General features: G+C 42.1%; 2 protein-coding genes across 2 annotated transcripts; one reads left to right on the top strand and one right to left on the bottom strand.

Moving 5' to 3' along the window:
• The first annotated feature begins 3,813 nt into the window (after positions 1-3,813).
• aqp3a (aquaporin 3a) lies at positions 3,814-8,864 on the top strand. The gene is made up of 6 exons (XM_076159893.1): positions 3,814-4,034; positions 6,539-6,665; positions 6,830-6,967; positions 7,112-7,227; positions 7,323-7,540; positions 7,675-8,864. The coding sequence occupies exons 1-6, from the start codon at positions 3,927-3,929 to the stop codon at positions 7,880-7,882; spliced, it is 915 nt and encodes a 304-aa protein (XP_076016008.1). The 5' UTR covers positions 3,814-3,926; the 3' UTR covers positions 7,883-8,864.
• Positions 8,865-13,308: 4,444 nt separating this feature from the next.
• LOC143008180 (uncharacterized) lies at positions 13,309-17,911 on the bottom strand. The gene is made up of 6 exons (XM_076159812.1): positions 17,764-17,911; positions 16,084-16,442; positions 15,807-15,948; positions 14,653-14,772; positions 14,275-14,365; positions 13,309-14,130 (listed from the first exon to the last, which is right to left on the bottom strand). Exons 1-6 carry the CDS (start codon positions 17,807-17,809, stop codon positions 13,932-13,934), a joined length of 957 nt encoding a protein of 318 aa, XP_076015927.1. The 5' UTR covers positions 17,810-17,911; the 3' UTR covers positions 13,309-13,931.
• Positions 17,912-18,032: the final 121 nt, after the last annotated feature.

Below are 18,032 nucleotides of genomic sequence, written 5' to 3'. Positions count from 1 at the left end.
AAGGATTAAGTTTAGCCAAGGTATACGCCTGAAGAGTAATGTAATACCACGATCCAACTACTAATCTGCCTCTGACAAATTACACAGAACGATAATGTAATGCAATCAAAGGTGACAATAAAACTCTTTTATATAAACATTTGCAGTTGCTTAGGTCTTTATTTATGCTTGGATTAAAAAAAGCCTTACAAGAAACACAATATGTGCGATAACAACTCAAGAACCCCCTCTGTTACAAATTACATTTATAAAATCTAGGACATCCACTGTTGTTTGTACATAATAAAACAAAGCAGATATTGTTGTTTCCTTGACTCTCACATGATGGCCTCTGCACTGTTTTATAATACAATGCATCTGTCCACATATTGGGCATTACTGTGAATACCATATAAAACATGTTTATTGGCAGTCTATACCTTTCAGCTGTGCGTGACACAGGATGTGTCTGTGTGCCTGCAGTTGTCAGCAGAGCATGTTCTTTTAATTATAGCCCAGTATGATGATGGAGGAAATGAGAAGGGGGAAATGTACCACAAACGAGCTTCAGAGTACCGTATGTGCCACCCCCAGGAGTCAGTGTATCACAATACTATGGTGCCTCAGCTGTATTCCCTGCACTGTATATTCTGCAGACGTGTGAGTATCACCTATTCCATGAAGTCCATTTGACTAATAATCTTCCCATAAAACACGTCCCACTTTAATTTGTCACAGCTTCCTGTCTGGATAAACAATCATCAATCTGAACAAAGCACAGATAGTGTTGAGAGACATAAGAATCAACCAGATCTGAGTCACTCTCAACAAACCGTCTCAGGAGATTATTTTTGTTTTAACAGGGACCTGATTTTGCAATTGGATGATAAACTGTCGTCAAATTCCTGACACAGCCATCTAATTTATTCATGAGTCACAGCGATCATGGACGTGCACAACTGCAGATTTCACCTTTGACCTCTGCAGAGTGAAACAGGGTCAAATGTTCATCATGTGGTCGTACACGCTCGGGCCACAGCGATTGCAGGTATTTAGATTTAGTGTGTGGTTTATAATTCTTCTGCTAACCACAACCAGCAATGAACTGAGCCAGCTCCAAAGTTTCTGCAGTAGAATTAGACAGGAATCTAAATTTTCCTGGTTGTCGTTATGCAAAATGATACCAGCAGAACTCAGTCATGTTGTGGTTATAACTACAAACTGAAGATTAACTGTAAAAGTATCCTGTTCTGGGGTGATCACTAATGCCTAAACTAAACTCTTAAGCTGTTGATCATGCAAAGTCTTTGAGAGCTGAAGATAAATCCCTCTTCACCTGTTCACACCTGTCCCGTGCTCCTGCACCTGATGGGAAACAACTTTCACACTGACACCCTCCCTGTGGACGAGCACATCTGGTAGACTCCTGGCACCAACACCCGTCAGACATAAACCTGGTACAGTCACCCATGCTACTGCCTGAGGACCTGAGGGTTCTTCCCATTTGTTTGTCCCTTTTCAGCACTAAAACACACTGACTGGTTTTGCAACAACAACACTGTGAATCAACGCCAGGGCCTTAATTGTTCAGACTTGTTTTTGCATAATCAGACAGAAATTCGTTGTTGCTTTAATAGCTTTTGTTGATGGTTGTGTTACTCAAAGACAACCAGGAAAATTTAGATTCCTGTCACCATCTCTCTTCCGCTCCTGTTCTTGAGCTATACTATTCCAGGAAAATCAAAACCATGTGGCCCAAACATGCAGCTCCTTGGGTCTACTTCAGAGAATTCCTACTACTGTCAATTTCCGACTGTAAGATGAAGTGATACACAAGAGAAAAGAAAGATGAAGGTTTCTGCGGCAACTCTTCAAAATCCGTTTTGTATAATTGGGCAACTGTGGTTCACATTGTTTACAATAAGACAAGTTTTAATATAAATGATCCAACAAGTGGTTAAGATTTAAAACGTCCTCTTTGAGATTAGACTATGACAATAAACAGTACATTGGAACAGCAAACATATGAGAGGCAATTTAATAATCAACATCATTCAACGTCATTCATGTAGGGAGGCAGTGGCTCAGTGGGTAGTGCTTCTGCTTCTGCTTGGGAACCGGAGGATCGCTGGTTCGAGCCCCTGCCGAGGTGCCCCTGAGCAAGGCACCGAACCCTCAATTGCTCCCCCCTCTGCGAAGGGTGGTAATGTAATGTAAGTCGCTTTGGATAAAAGTGTCTGCCAGATGATCGTAATGTAATGTATTCTTAACCACCATATAAAGAAAAGGCCATTTCTGTTCACTCTCCCTTATTGCTGGAATAAGTCTTGCTCCAATCCTGTTACAAAATGTTTATGACACGATTTGCTTGCATCACAAACCAGTTATCCTCCTGACACATGGCTAAATATTTTTGTGAGCTTGTCATCTCCAGCTCGTCTCCTTCCGTCCCTCCCTCTGGGTCTGAGGTGGCACTCAAACAGGTTCACTGGAGCTGTTGCACAATACGCCTGACGCAGCGAAGTTTGACGCTCAATTGGTGTGACTCAGACTGCCTGAGGCTCCTGTGCAGATTCAATGTATCACCGATCTGTAATGTGCTAGACCATTGTTTTAGCTGCACGTACAACATGCCAGGCAGTGGAAGATTTTCACCCGGCTTTGGCTTTGGAAAGTTGCTTTGAAATGCACTTTTTGAAATGTGCAGAGCCACTTTGAATGTTCCACACTAAAGGAAACTAATCAGATAGGCCCACAATTGTGTTTTGAATAATTGCTCAGGTGTTTGGAGTTGATAATGTACTGTCACAACAACAAAATGGGCATAACCCAAAAGAACAAAACTACAAACAGAGTACAGTAATGGTACACTGATTCCTCCAGATAGAGACCCGTCTGTGGAAACGTTCTCACACCTCTATTGAAAGTACACAAAGCTGGTGTAATATGTGGTGATGAAGTTTCAGATAGGGACAAAAGAACAGGTCACAGAGAAATAAGGAGAGAGACAGAAAGGAAAAGGGGACAGAGCCATGTATGTGTGTGTTCTTGTGTGTGTTTGTGTGTATCCTGTGGGAATGAACAAGCAAGTGCTGTAAAATGATCTGTATTACAGATTTGTATGTGTTTCTCACAAGGATGTTGGGGAGTTAGGACATTTGTTTCGCTTCATGTTTGAAAAAGTAGAAAGGATCGTCTCCACCTTTCATGCACATGTAAAAATAACGTTTTAATCAGACACTGTCCTTCCATAGATGTTGAGGTTGGATTCTATAGGTCAGGTATGAGCAGTGACATACAGTATATGAAGGTAATCATGAGTATAGATAAATACAAGTGAAGTCTGTATGGTTGCTTTTCTTTGAGATTTGAAGATTTGACACGAAAACACAATGCCACAAAGCTACACAAAACACATTTACAGTATTAATCATTCCCCTCTGCTCCACTACACCAAACACAGATCTGTCTGCTGAGGGGAGGAAGCACAAAAGTCTAACTTCCACATAAGTACATCAAAACTAGAATACTGTTGCTGTAGAAGTACGAGTAGAGACAGTGACGAGTGACGAGTGAGGTTTGGGCTTTGGAATGAAAGTGACCAGAGAGGGACATTGCCCTCAAGCAGAAAGAGAGAGAGTGGGAGTGGGAGGGGGTTGGGGGGGCAAGAGAGAGAGCAAGAGAGGGAGAGAGAGAGAGAGAGAGAGAGCTAGAGAGAGAGAGAGAGAGAGAGAGAGAGAGAGAGAGAGAGAGAGAGAGAGGTGTGGTTCACAGGGTTGTCAGTATGGACCCAGCCCAGCCTCAACCCATCCTGACTCTATAAGAGGAGGAGTCCACTGCTCCCAACATCACAACCACTCAGGGATCACACCTACCCACATCTATCCATCTTCTCTACATACACACACACACTCCTTCTCTCAAGCAGAACTCTAAACGAGGACAACATGGGCAGACATAAGGACATTCTGGACAAACTGTCGCGCTTCTTTCAGATCCGCAACCTGCTGCTTCGCCAGGCTATGGGAGAGTGTCTGGGCACCCTCATCCTTGTGGTAAGTGTTTGTGTGTGTGTGCGTGTGTATGTGTGTGTGTGTACAATGTATGCTGTACCCAGCTACACAGTTTGAACAATATGCTTGTTGATCTCATGTGCCTCAGGGTAAACCTTCCTTGGTGAGATGAATGATCAGGTTTTTGTTGACACGGTGTCAGAGAGATGCTGATTCAGCTGGTTTTATGGGAACGAGGAAACCTTTATTGGCACTGATTCAAATACAGTAGAGGCAGCGTTTAATGTGCCAAGCACCCTTTTTTGCATACACAAAATGTATATTAATGTTAGGTGAACACCAGCCCTTTTCAAACAACCCTCGCCTTTCATCACTCTTCTTCATTCTTCTCTGCATGACAGCTTTTGTTTGGTGCACTTGCTGCTGCCACTTTTGAAGTTTGATGAATACTCTGCAAAAGAAAATACATGTCACTTATAAGTTGTGCAGAGACTTCAAAGAGTGTGAAGTGACACTCTTGGTATTGTGCAGAGGTGTTGCATGCTCTGTGTGTGCGTGTGTGTGTTTGTGGGAACATGGGATTGGTTACATTGGCAAACTGGGCTAGGAGAGCAAACAGGTACTTGTAACTGGTTGATCAGGACACTGTGAACTGTGGACATAATTGGATTTCTGATTGCACAGCATTATTTACTTGGAACTGAGATATATGACCTTTTGTTTATGAGTGTGTGTGTGTGTGCAATGTATATTGATTTAGTACGATAAGGAGGAAGTATATTTAAGTTGATGCCACATAATCCCATTTGTCCACAAATGTTTGATCTACATCTACTTTATCAGTGTGCTCCTCAAGGCAGATTGGCAAATCTGTTTCAATCTTAGCATTTCACTTATAGTTATTTAAGTTTTAGAATATAATTGTAGCTCCTCTTATCCATTGAGTAAAATAAACCCAGACTCTCGCCCGTCTGTCCTGATGAATAAACAAACAATCAACAGTTTTGTAAATGTTAAATTAGCTTATGTAAGAGGCTGTTGTTCTATTTTGAGCATTGGCAGTAAGTTGACACTTAACAAACCAGACATTCTTCAAATGATTCAACTTGTAGGACCATTTTAGGTGTAATTGTGCCTTTTATGCCGAAACTGAACCCAAATTGAATTACTTACCTTAACTTATTTCCTCCTCCAACATTTGATTGTATATCGGCATATTAAAGGAAAATCAATCTTCATATTACACACAGATATGCAATATTAATGCAATGGAATTCTAATTCTGACATCAGGAAGCCGATCTGGTAGGTGACATGACAATTGATTTTGCCAGGTGTGGCACATTCATCACAAACAGGGCACGTCTCAGGAATCATGTCTTGGAATGTCCAGGAAAACCATCTTGTTTGTAGTATGTGTATTTGTGTGTGTTAGTTTTTGTTGTTGTTTTGTTTTGATTGTGGCATCCTTGGCATCCAGCTCAGCCTGAAAACAGGAAAAGCTGTTCCAATTAATAATCAATTAATAGTAATTATGTTAGTCACCACTTGAGTGTGACGGTACAATGAGTATCTGCATCACTGGGTGTGTCAACAATGAGCCCGCTGGTCACACCCTTACAGTGGACTGTATAGTATCAGGTGAGCCAAGTATGCAATCACATAACTCTACTATCTTCGTCATTGGTTCTTTTAACCAGCTGCAACTGTTTTTCTCTCTATCTCGCTCCAAATTACACAAAGAACGCACTGTAAACGCCGTTTCATAAAAGCCCCACGTCTGCTTTCCACTCCAGCTTTACCGCCCCCTCATGTGGTTCCTCTCACACACAGGGGAGGGGAGGTTCTGAGTGCGTTCCCTCTGTGTTAAGTGATTTGGAAAACTGGTTCCACAATGCACCTATTTTGCCTTCAGCTCCAAAATAATGACCCAAAAACTTCATTTGAGTTTTCAGCAGTCAGGGGCCGCTGTGGGTTTTTATAGCTGCCAGGCATTCTTCTTTTATGGAGCACAGCACACAAACAGGACAGTTAGGGCACACTGAGCATTCTCACACGGTGTCTAATTACGTTAGACAACTTTGCAAGATTTCCCACCTTGAAAATTAGAATTGGTACCTTTGCAGCACTTTGTTTTCCTCCCCAGAACAGCCGGCCAGACAGTGGTGGCAGCAGTTCTTCCTCAGGCATCATCAAAACAATGACATATCTCTGGAATATCCTCCTGGTTCCCTTTATGAGCAGAATAGAGGTTATTTGATAGGTATTGATCTCTGTCTCACTGATTAGGATCACATACTTGCCTTCATCCTCTCGACTTCACGCAGCGCTCAATGATTAGTAACATGTTAATGTAGAGTCCTGACCTGTCTACTCCCATGCAACAAAGCCTTTGTGTTAATTAATTCAGGGTCTCTTCTGTACTTCTGCTGCCTTTTGATCATGGGATGAGTTTTGTGTAGCACGCGTGAGTTACGATGCAAACGTTGTACAGTAAGTCATGGAGACACATTTTTGAACCCACGCCTTTCTCTCTTCTCTCTCCAGATGTTTGGCTGCGGTGCTGTGGCCCAGTTGGTGTTGAGCGGTGGCTCCCATGGCATGTTTCTCACCGTCAACTTCGCTTTTGGCTTCGCTGCCACCTTAGGCATCCTGGTCTGCGGCCAGGTGTCAGGTATGCTAAAAATTCAAATACTACTACTACAATTTTGGATGGGTGTCAGGCCTCATATGTCTCAGCCAGATTCTATGTGCAACTGTAACAAAATTGTAAGTGTATTTTCAGAGCTGTTCAGCCAGTATGTGATGCTAACATGCTCTCGTTATGTAATTTTGCAGGCGGCCATCTGAACCCTGCAGTGACCTTTGCCCTGTGCCTCCTTGGAAGAGAGCGCTGGAGAAAATTCCCCATGTACTTCGCTTTCCAGACACTGGGTGGCTTCCTGGGTGCCGCCGTCATTTTTGGCATGTACTACGGTGAGGAAGGATTCCAAATTGCGGTGCAAAACGACAGCTTCACAATGTGTCTGTGCTAATCCGTATTAGCTTTTCATTTATACAGCAGTTCTAGTCAAACAGATGAAGGTTTCATTCTGTATTTTCTTGTCTGTATCCCTTTAGATGCCCTGTGGGACCATCCTGGCTGTTTCAATGTGACTGGGCCAAATGCCACAGCAGGGATCTTTGCCACCTACCCAGGGAAACATCTCACCATTGTCAATGGCTTCTTTGATCAGGTATGTTTTCTACATTATTTTAGGCATAAACACATTCCCTGTGCAAAGATGAGATATTTCCTCACCGTCTCATACTGTGTGTTCTCCTCCCATAGATCATTGGCACAGCAGCACTGATCGTGTGCATCCTGGCTATTGTGGATCCGTACAACAACTCCATCCCCCAGGGTCTGGAGGCCTTCACTGTGGGATTTGTGGTTCTGGTCATTGGACTGTCCATGGGTTTCAACTCTGGTTACGCTGTCAACCCTGCCAGGGATTTGGGACCACGTATTTTCACTGCGGTTGCCGGCTGGGGCTCAGAGGTTTTCACGTAAGTTTGCTCACGCTTTCACATCATTGGTACTTGGTACATAAACACCCTCATTATGAGTGGCTCCAAGCGGAATGTATCAATCTATCTATGTATCAATCTCTAAGTAATTCTCTCCTTCTCTCACTCCTCAGTGTTCGGAATGGCTGGTTCCTGGTGCCCGTCTTTGCGCCGTTCCTTGGCACCATTATTGGTGTGGTGATCTACCAGCTGATGGTTGGCTTCCATGTGGAGGGTGAGGTACGCGACCGCAAGGAGGCACAGCAGGACAACGAGCGAGTCAGACTCACCAATGTCACTTCCAACGACACGCCCAAAGAGTCCACCAAAGAGATGTCCTGAGTGTGCTGCAGAAGTGCTGATTCTGTACTTAACGGCACTCCAGCGTTCAGCCCTTACAACTGGTTTTTCCAAACCAGCTTTACAGCTACTGGGATGAGTCCTGACTTAGCTGTGCGTTTGTGAAAGCAGGCCACTCCCTTTATATCGCCATTCTAATTGTAATACGTTGTAGAGGAGCGATTGAGTACGGGTGTAGCGGGGAGGAGCACAACTTCCAGAACACACAAATTTGGATGTGGTGTTTTTAGTTCTCCTGTTTGAACAGTATTGTATGCTTTATATATATGTAGTTTTATAAACCTTTTTTTTTTGATAGTTTGACATATTTATATAGATGTACATGTGTTTCCCAAGCAACTCAATCAATCAATGTATTCTCAGTCCAACATCTTTCAATGTTAACATTCTTAATTCAGAGAAATGTCTCTAAATTTATCCAAAATGTTCAATGCCTGGAAATGAAGCTCCGGTTGAGAAGAACGATGTACAGCACAGGTCATCACTAACAAAGTCACATGATACGATCTAGATCAGTATCGGGTCTACGCTGCTGCTCAGAGCTCACAGATGGCATTGAAACGTGCCTTTCCATGTTGTTTCTCACGTCAGCCCTCCTCTCCTAATGCAGCTTTCTCTTCTTATATACACACTGTACAAAAAAAAGAGATTAACCGTTAAATCGTTGATAAGTTGACTGCTATTTTGATGTGAGTTTGATCATTTCCCTACATATGAATTAAATGTTATCAGAGGCTTTTTCAGCTTCCCTTTTTAATACTTGAAAATATCACAAGTGCATTAACAAATTTGCATTGGGCCCACATATGAATGGATCTTATCAACATTGGATTTCTACTGTGTGTTCATTTCTGTCTATGTGTATGGTTGGGTGCTACACTGGGCTATGAAACCTTTTTGCATTTTGTTTGTAGGCCAATGGGAAATGCTTTTGTTTTGATACAATAAAGTTCCTTTTTTTTATAGCCACACAAATTCGGGTCACAGTTTGGTGTTGGACTCCAGTTACCATTCTCGCTTCTTCTTACTGTTGAGCCTCAATAATGGTGGCGATTGTCACCAGATATCTGCTGTTTCTTTAATCTTGTCTTAGTGAGGGATCTTGTACTTGTGTCATATTGGAAAAGACATCAACACTGTGCACAACACAAACGCCATCATGTTGTGATTCTTGCAAGTCAAGAGTGCGTCAGAGTTTCTAATTAAACACAAGAAGAAATCCCTCCAGGCGCCGAGGCACCGATGTGCTCTTTAAGGACGACTTTATGAGAGAGAGAGTCCTGCGCCATCAGCACGCCATGTACAGCAGCATCTCTCACACTTCTTTAAGCTATTTCATGGGAAACACAAGCACATAAATCAAACCAAATCACCCTCCTCTCCCTTTTGAAGTGCTTGTTATTTTCTTGCCATACTTCAACAAATTAAGGAAACATATGGAACACCCCAGGGTGAACACGATTCTGTCTGTTTAATGGATATTAATTGCATTTTATGTTAACATGCTTCCATTTATTTTCCCATTTCTAAATGAATCACACAAGGGAGTGAATTTTGGTAAACTAAAAACAGGTTTTAGCAAGTCCCGTCACATGACTAGGTGAGATAAGCCATCTTGATCTATTCTTGTCAACACAGGCCGGGTTGATGCAATAATGTCTTAATGTTCAGCAAAAAAAACACTTGTGATTCTTTAACTCAAAATGAAGTTGGTGTTCGATGACTTGTGACCATTCCCCATAAATATACAGATTGCTTTTCAAGGTTCTGGACGGCCTGGATGCAGATTCGACAGGTGCTTTGACATCAGTCACAGTCAACAATCTGCCACCTCTAATATGAAAACAGCCTGCATGGGCCAGTGATCCTATAGGTTCGAGGCCAATAGCCTGTCTGCTGTGCACATGTGCTTTTTGATTTTTGTTACCATAAATTCATATTTCAGGATTCCATTGGATTTCGACCCAGATATCCAGCAGTTTTTCATCTTTGAGTCAAGAAGCAAAATCTGGATGTTTTTGTTCATCAGAGCTCATGTACCTCATACCTCCACCAAGACCAATCAAGCCTTGACCAGCTTTGTCAGAGAAACAACTCTAATAATAACACCACCGGATAAAGAAAATGTGTTTTAAGTTTATTTGGAAGTACATTTAAGAATAGCAATTCAGAAAAGCAACGCGTGTTCCTGAGTAAATGAATCAGAGTTTCTACCTGGGCTGTGTCACGCCTTCTTCCTACCCACTTTTGTCCAAATCTGCTCAACAAATTTGATGAACAACCCTGGAAACAAACAAAGCAGATTCAGGCAAAAACGCAGTGTGAGTGATAACATTCCATTTGGGAGCAAATCAATTCAATCACATGATGCATTGCAACAGGGGATGGATAAGAAGAACCAAGCAAGTTAAAACAAAATTTTGACAGGTCCCACAACGTGATAAAATCTAGCTCAGTGTTTGGTTCTCTCCTGCTCCTGCTCTCCTCCTCCCCTCCTCCCCTGGCCTGCTCATTTATACTTAAACAAAACACCTGGAGGGGGAAGAGTCGGTGCCATGTGCGGCCCATGTGTGCTCACAGAGTTGTTGTTCTGTGAAGGTTTGAGGACTCAGTCAGGGGTGAAATAAGAGAAAACCTCCTTCTTCTATATACACAGAACGCTGTAACTTTCTATATTTACAACACTCTGAGGGAAAAAGAGAGGGAGACACTCTGGCAGCCAAATCCACAGCAACAACATAACCTGGAGAGAAGTGAGTCATTGTCCCTCACACACACAAACGCACTTTTCCACCGCTATGTGCGCACATTTGTTTGAACATTGTGATCCTGAAACACACATACATCTGCACATATGGCACTGTACCAAGTAGAGAATCTGGGTGTGGAAACTGAGAGCACATAACCCACTGACACACATATACAAACACATGCAGACAAACAGAAAAAGGGAAATGAAAATCTAAAGGTAGCCATTCAATTCTTATACCAAATGTATGTTATTCTTGACTGCAACTGTAAAAATGCAGATGGAGAGAGGTGGTTAGGTGGAGAGGCTGACAGACGCTGATAACAAACACTTAGGTGCAGGTGAGAGGATGTCAGGAGAAGAGATTGAGACACAAATACGCAAGATATACACTTTTTCATCCTCACCTGCTTCTTCATATTCAAACTTACTGTGAGCATTCACTGAACTCCCATGGCCTGACTTTGACTGTGCATTTTGAAATGTGGGACACATTAGAGTTGAATGCGATGGCTGGAGTTGCCAGATCTGGAGAGCTGATGCCACAGATCAAGTGTTTCTGCCTGCTTAACAAATAGGCAAACAAGTATACAATACACAACCACTTATATCTATCATACTTGGCTCAGTCATAAGCACAGAATGTCATTTATAATATGCGACTAGGCTTTTTTGAAAAAGTTTTCTTCAAATGCAGCTAATTTGCAAGAAGAATTGCAAATCTACAACAAAAGGTAATCTTTCCTTTTATGTTTTTCCCCTATAAACCAATTAAACCCAATCCATTTCCTTTATCCTGGGTAAGTCAATGACTGTGATGCGACTCATATAACAAAAACAATAAGACGTGCCCGGAAGATGTTGTCTGGAATGCTGAATTCAATAGAAGGCCGAGCGATGTGTGCGCTTTGGAAGGAAATGGAGGATGTTCATGTATTTGCGCTCTTCTGAACACATCTGTTTAGTGTTGCTGCTGTTCTTTCTCAAATCTGACAGCGCTGAAATGCCGTCCACGTATTCGCAACAAATGGATATTGGAATGTAATCCGGGGAAAAAAATGAACTATTTTTGCGCAAAGTCAGGTAGGGGTCAAGATGTGGCCGTAAAATGTGTCTTAGTGGGGGAGTGTCTCGTGCCGTCAGGCTGTTATGTGTAAGGATGAGCAGAGTGGGGCCGGGGTTTCTGTACAGAGGCAAACCTCGGGCCTTAGAGCTTGTTTCTAATCCTCTAATTCTGTTCACAAAAACTACATTTTAATGCATTTTTGAGTCAACTTCCATCAGAAACTATACATTGAGGTCACACTGGGGTTAACCACTTCCTCACAACATTACAGACCTTTGTTGCGTATCGCTTTGGACTTCTATGCATGTCATCACTGCTTCATCACCGCTTGAGAAATCAGACAAGATGAGGCAATGGTAGAACTGATCTGCTTTGTGAGTAAGTTAAAGATTCCATTGTGGAGAGATATTTGTTCTGCCAGATGCTATGTGCATCAGTCCGTCTCTCACACACACACAGAGACAGACAAACACACAGACAGACACCCACGCACACCTTTTGTTCCCACTTCCTCTCCCTCATGTTTCACAGGTAAAGAGACACGTCTGTGCACGCTGATGTGTGCAAACTGTGGCAACACCACAGTGAAAAACGAGAACCTCAGAGGTAACTGGAGTATGCAGTGGGTGGTAAAGTGTGGTAACCGTATAGTTTGTGTGGTGGTTGACTGGAAAATGCAGTGGAAACTCAATGAATCACAAAAAAAGAGCTTTTTCCCCCCATCAGGCATGTGGCTGCAGTTTAGAAGGGTGTGGGATGCTGCATCATTTTCAGGGTGCTGTTTGCTGTTCGTTAAAGCCAGCACCCTCTCATTAGTGTAAACACTTCCAGCAGGGGAGACGGGGCGCAATCTTTAACTTTGGTGTTACTTTCTCCAGAGAAAACGTCAAAGCTTTATACTACACAAAGGCAACCGCACTGAAAACAACACAGAAATGTAATATGTGAAAGAAATCTGTATTTGTAGTGTGATACATTTGCTACTTTGCTTCCTTCTAGCGCGGTTTGTTCAAAACCAGGTCTGCTCATTATTCTTAAATGGAGGAAAGATCAAATTAACCTGCCTGGCAACACCCAGGCCTGACCCAAAAACTGTAAAACCGCCTTTGCTATTCTGTTGTAAACGGTCTCCTGCTGCTGGGAAGTTTCCGTGCCCCAGGGAAACGCCAACTCTTATAAACCGTAACACCGTCATCATCAACTTAAACATATCTGTGATTACTGCAAACCTACAGATGTTATTGCGGCAGAAGTGGTATTTTTGTCAGCACTTGTTGTCTTTCTCCCTCCTGCGAATGCTAAATCATGAGAAAGGGGCTGCTGGAGTGTAAAACACATGCATGCAGGAAAATGATGGACAAAATGGAGGAAATCGGTTTCATAAATAATAATAATAAATAATAATACATTTTATTTGTAGAGCACTTTTCATAGTTAAAAACAATCCCAAAGTGCTACAGAGTACAGCAAAATTAAAACAGGTTTATGATATAACTCCAATATATGTTTATAAACAAACAGAAGTCCATTAGATTCCACTTTTTTATTAAACAGTTAGAAAGCCTACATACATCACAAAATGGTAGTGTCATAAGGTTATAAAACGTACAAATGGAATGAGACAAAAGCATGTGACAATTTGAATGGGTCAAAATAAGTTAGTAAAAAACAATATATATATAAATTGCTGCAGTATCAAAACATAATCCATTACAAAATGAACACTAGAGTTAAACTATATCAGCTATATACAAACCTATGAAACTAGTCAATAGTTTTCCTTTTGTCACATCTTATCTCTAATACTACTTCTCAGATTGATTCACAAGCACAATAACTGTAGAAAAAAATAGTATTAATACTTTCTTTAACATGTGCCTATGTCTACATTGACTAACACTCACCTCCTGAATTAGCAGTGTGTTTAGAGCTACGCCAGACTAAAAGCTACAACCCAGTGACCCAGTAAAGTGACTCTGCAGTACCGTGGCGGTGGTTGTTGATACGAGGGCTGCATGTTTGGAGCATTTATTCAGACATGAAATAAACTCTGAAAGCAATACCAAGTGTTCTGAATTTTGATATCAAATTTCAAAAGCGTCAAATTTTGATATCAACATTTTTTAATTAAAGGGCTATTAAAAAAACACATTGAATGTTAAAACGGCTTGCTAAAGATCTAGGATCAAAACAAAGCGTATCAAAGAGCGCAGCCATCAAGCCTCGTACAGAGGGGTCACAGTGCCGTCCTTCCACTCGATCAGGATCTCCCCTCGGTGTAACGTGGGGGTGGATTGTGGGATGCGCATGGCGTGATCCGTCAGCGGGGCTCTCTCATTGGTCACAGGGGACCCCGGAATGCTCACCTCTTGCCTGGGTGTGTACGACTTCAACACGCACACCACCTTCTTCCTTCTATAGGGTGACAAAAAAAGAGAGTTGTCAAGAGTCAACTTGAGTCAACTTTTATTGGAATTTTTACCGCCTCATGTATCGTCAGTTGTCAGTTTATTGAGTAATCACGTATTTGGCCACTGTAGTGTTAGTGTTGGCACTCACTTGTTGGTGTAAACATTGAGGATGAGGATCACAGTCCCCAGGACCAGAGCCAAAGAGCTCAGTACCAACATGGTTATCTTCCAGCCCATCCCTGGACACATTAACACAAGTTAAAACAGATCAACACACGCACACACACAAACATACAGATACACAGCCACACCCTATAAGCTATGGGACGTGTTCAATTTCCATCCAGGCTCTGAACAATGACAACGCTTCATAAAAGTTCAGTTCTGCTCTCATCTGTCTCCACCTAGTGGCAAATCAGTAACTTCATTTGTATAAGGTGTGTCACAGCACACAGCACACACAGCATGTATTTATCTAATTCATGAAGGAAACATCCAATGGTTTCTTATTTATAACGACACTCACCGTAGTCCACACTGAAGAAAATCATGGTGGGATCTGCAGAGGCTTTAGTGCTGAGGGACGAGGGAGACACATCTGTTACGAGATCTGCGTCTGTGGCCCCCTCAGCCATAGTGCCTTCAACTGGAGGTGGTAAGGGGAACAAAGAATACATTTAAATTAACCTGTGAAGGCACCAATGCACCGCCATATATATATAGAGAGAGAGAGATATGAATGTGGTGTCTATTTTCACCACAGAGAGGCAAATCAGTTCATTCAGGATCAGCCAAGTTACAGCCACTCCCATTCAAGCACTGGTTGGACGTTTTCCAAGATGATGCAAATATCGATCGTTCTTGAAAGCATTTTTATTTAATGAGATCCAGCCTGGAAGCACACACACTCTAATCTAATATATGGGCCATTGGGGAATACATCTTTGAAGCAGCAGAAACCAGAAGACATAGAACATGGATGTTTTTGCAGAATTACTTTGCAGAGTTAATACCTCTCAAATGTTACAAGCTGACGGTTTTGCATGTTTTACCTCATTAAATTATAATATCGCAACGTTTATTTTTCACATTCAATTTCTCTGTGGATTTCTATAAATTTGATTTCTTAAATAAATTTGGCTTGACTTTATTTTAACTGCAGAGCAAAAAGGCAATCCAACTCTGACACAAAAACTAAAGAATCCCTTGTAAATCTGCTGACACCAGGCTGTCATTTTCCACCTGACCACCAGAGGGCCATCTGCTGTCCACCCGCACCTGCTCCTAATTCGCTAATTACCACGTGTTACGTTTCAGCCATGTGAGTTTGTCTGTTTTTCGGTGCCATCGGTCTCTGGTTGTAACAAGGAAACTATGAACTCGTTGCTCATCCTCATCTTTTGTGCCTGTGTTGGAGTCTCTTTCATGGGTCCTGACAGTCTGCAAGTGGATTTTCACAACAAACTGGCATAAACTGAAACCAACGGCTGCCTTGAAGGTAGGAAATCCATCTTACAATGTGTGTAATTCTGATATATTAATATGTGAGAGTATGCAAAGTGCATTGCCGTCATTGTACTTAAGGGGAACGTCTATCATTGTCAGACTGTAAGTGTCTCATAATATAGGAAGGCCTGGCCTGCATGATACAGGAAATATATTTTCTATTATTGGGCTTACATGCTTGAGCCTGTCTGTGTGTATCAGAGACAGCCACAGGTTGTAATGATTTCCCCAACGGGTGTCGAGGTTGATCTTGGGGTTGTTGATGGTTGTCCACGTTGCACAATGTCTGGTTCTCCAGTGAGCGCCACCTGCTGCCCTGTTTAGTAAAGACGAAATGCCAAAAGAACATTAATCTGACTTATTCTTACAGAGACTCTCCAATCTAGTTGACAATATTTGCTTAACTGGTATTTGAATACTGCCAGATCTTGTATCACACGGTAGATTTTACCTGCTTGTGTTCCTTTGAAAGGAAGACCAGTGTAGATTCCTGTGTGGCACTGAGGTGCACGCCCTTCCTAAGTAAAGTGAGGAGGCCCTTCTTGGAGCAGGACCATGCCTGACTTCCAGCCTCTTCACTTGCAGGGTTGACGATGCAGGGCCGCAGACCCACACCCTCAAACTGCTCCCCCGGGGCGCTCAGACAATCCCCTGTGTAGTGACTGCTTAGAGCCTGACTCTCAGGGAGCCATCTCCATTCCTGTATGGGTGAAGAGGGGGTGCATTCCCCTAGTGACACTCTTGAGTAATCAGCATGCACTTGTAGACATTTGCCAAGCAGCTTGTTCCGGATCATGAATCCGGACGCCTCTGGGAGGGAGGAACACAGCCAAAACATTGGTAACAAAAATAACTTTGTGGTAGTTGGGCAGTATAGACATAGCATTGTTTTGTTTCTAACTATTGCAAACATCACAATAAAAGCTTTCTAGACAGCCCTTATGCTAAAACATTAAAGAGTTTAAATGCGCTGATTACAATTCATAACAGCACGTTTCTTAGGGAAATTTCTAAGTTAGTTTAGTATCTGGTGGAGCATCTGATTGGAAATTGGTGAGGTAAGATAAGATCAAACGTTCTTCATCCTGAGGGAAATTGCAGTGTGAGTACACACATTAGTTTAGGATTAGCTGAACATTAGTTTATTCCATACAGTCTACCACAATCCAACACAATATCACTGCAATCACGCTTACTTGGTAAATCTCAGTGAATGTTGTCTTTATTGACACTGAAAGATGCATTTATTCAACTCTAAAATGACTGATACTGGGTTTCTGAGGGCAATGTTGATATTTAGGAGTAACAAATATTCACAGTATAGGCCAAAACATTGCAACCTGCAAATATACACTGATACCCTGATATGTGTACATGGGCCTGCTGATTTATTGGTCATTCTGCTCTCAATATCTGGGGTCTGTAGTTCCTGTCACTGTGGAATTGAGCAGCATTATATTGAGGGACCTTTCTAATGCTTTGTCAAGCCCTGTTAGCAAACATAAGAGGTATAGAATAGTAACGTGACCTCTGAGTACAATACAACCTCACCACAGCTGAATCAACACCTGAATAAATATCACACAAATCAAACGTGATTAATGTTGGTATTGTGATTTATTAGTTATTGTGTTGGTTTGCATTTGAATGTACAGTCATGCCTGATAACTCAGTAACCCGGATATATTTGCTAAAGGCTTAAACTAGAGAGTACTAGTAATGCAAATAAGAAGAAAATAAAACTGGAGGTAAACAAAAAATAACTGCGTTGAATAATGAATATTAAATAAAAAGTAGAATGAAATATACCCCAAATAAAGTCTAAATGTATTCGTTCATTGCTGCACCACAAACCCGCCTCGGCATAGTGAATAGCGCTCAGCTAGTGTACAGTAGCTACAAACTAATACTCGATCGGTACTGCAACGTATCTAACTAGTCGTGAAGTGTGTTGATTTGTAGTATTGCTAAATGTCCTGAATCCACGTAAAGTTCGAGAGCTGGATCACATCTATGCAACATTAGAGGAGCTTAACGCGAGAGATCAAACAGCCTGACGCTCAAACCTGCAGCGACTTGAACCGAGTTGAAAAAAAGGTGGAAAACTTTCGCCACAGTCTTCTTTCCTTACCGTGATAGAGGACGGACAGGAGGACGCAGAGACGGGACAGCCTCATGGCGCGGGGACAGACAGTCTCTCTCTTCAATGTGCGGTCTCCACTGACAACAGCTCGGCTCTCCTCAGTGTGCACACAACAGCAAAGTGCCAATGGGAGGAACCAAAGTGCGTGCAAGTTACTGTGGACACCACACGCAACCACAGACTGCACAGTTCTCAAAGTGGATTAAAAAAAAGTGATTAATAAACCCAGGAGGAGGGATTTTCATTTGAAATCGAAT

Source organism: Genypterus blacodes, unplaced genomic scaffold (genome assembly GCF_046128005.1).
Source record: "Genypterus blacodes isolate CSIRO-AG114 ecotype Tasmania unplaced genomic scaffold, CSIRO-AGI_Gbla_v1 ptg000099l_1, whole genome shotgun sequence".
Classification (NCBI taxonomy): Eukaryota; Metazoa; Chordata; class Actinopteri; order Ophidiiformes; family Ophidiidae; genus Genypterus; species Genypterus blacodes.
Note: the sequence above shows the minus strand (reverse complement) of the source record. Positions and strands in the feature narration are given on the sequence as shown.

Bases quoted from the DNA above. Each gene is read 5' to 3' on its own strand.
- aqp3a (XM_076159893.1), top strand. From the start codon at position 3,927: ATGGGCAGACATAAGGACATTCTGGACAAACTGTCGCGCTTCTTTCAG. The intron at 4,035-6,538 runs GTAAGTGTTTGT...TTCTCTCTCCAG, and splicing joins TGGGCACCCTCATCCTTGTG to ATGTTTGGCTGCGGTGCTGT. The intron at 6,666-6,829 runs GTATGCTAAAAA...GTAATTTTGCAG, and splicing joins GGTCTGCGGCCAGGTGTCAG to GCGGCCATCTGAACCCTGCA.
- LOC143008180 (XM_076159812.1), bottom strand. From the start codon at position 17,809: ATGAGGCTGTCCCGTCTCTGCGTCCTCCTGTCCGTCCTCTATCACG. The intron at 16,443-17,763 runs GTAAGGAAAGAA...CCTCCCTCCCAG, and splicing joins CCTGTCCGTCCTCTATCACG to AGGCGTCCGGATTCATGATC. The intron at 14,773-15,806 runs GTAAGCCCAATA...TACCACCTCCAG, and splicing joins ACACAGACAGGCTCAAGCAT to TTGAAGGCACTATGGCTGAG.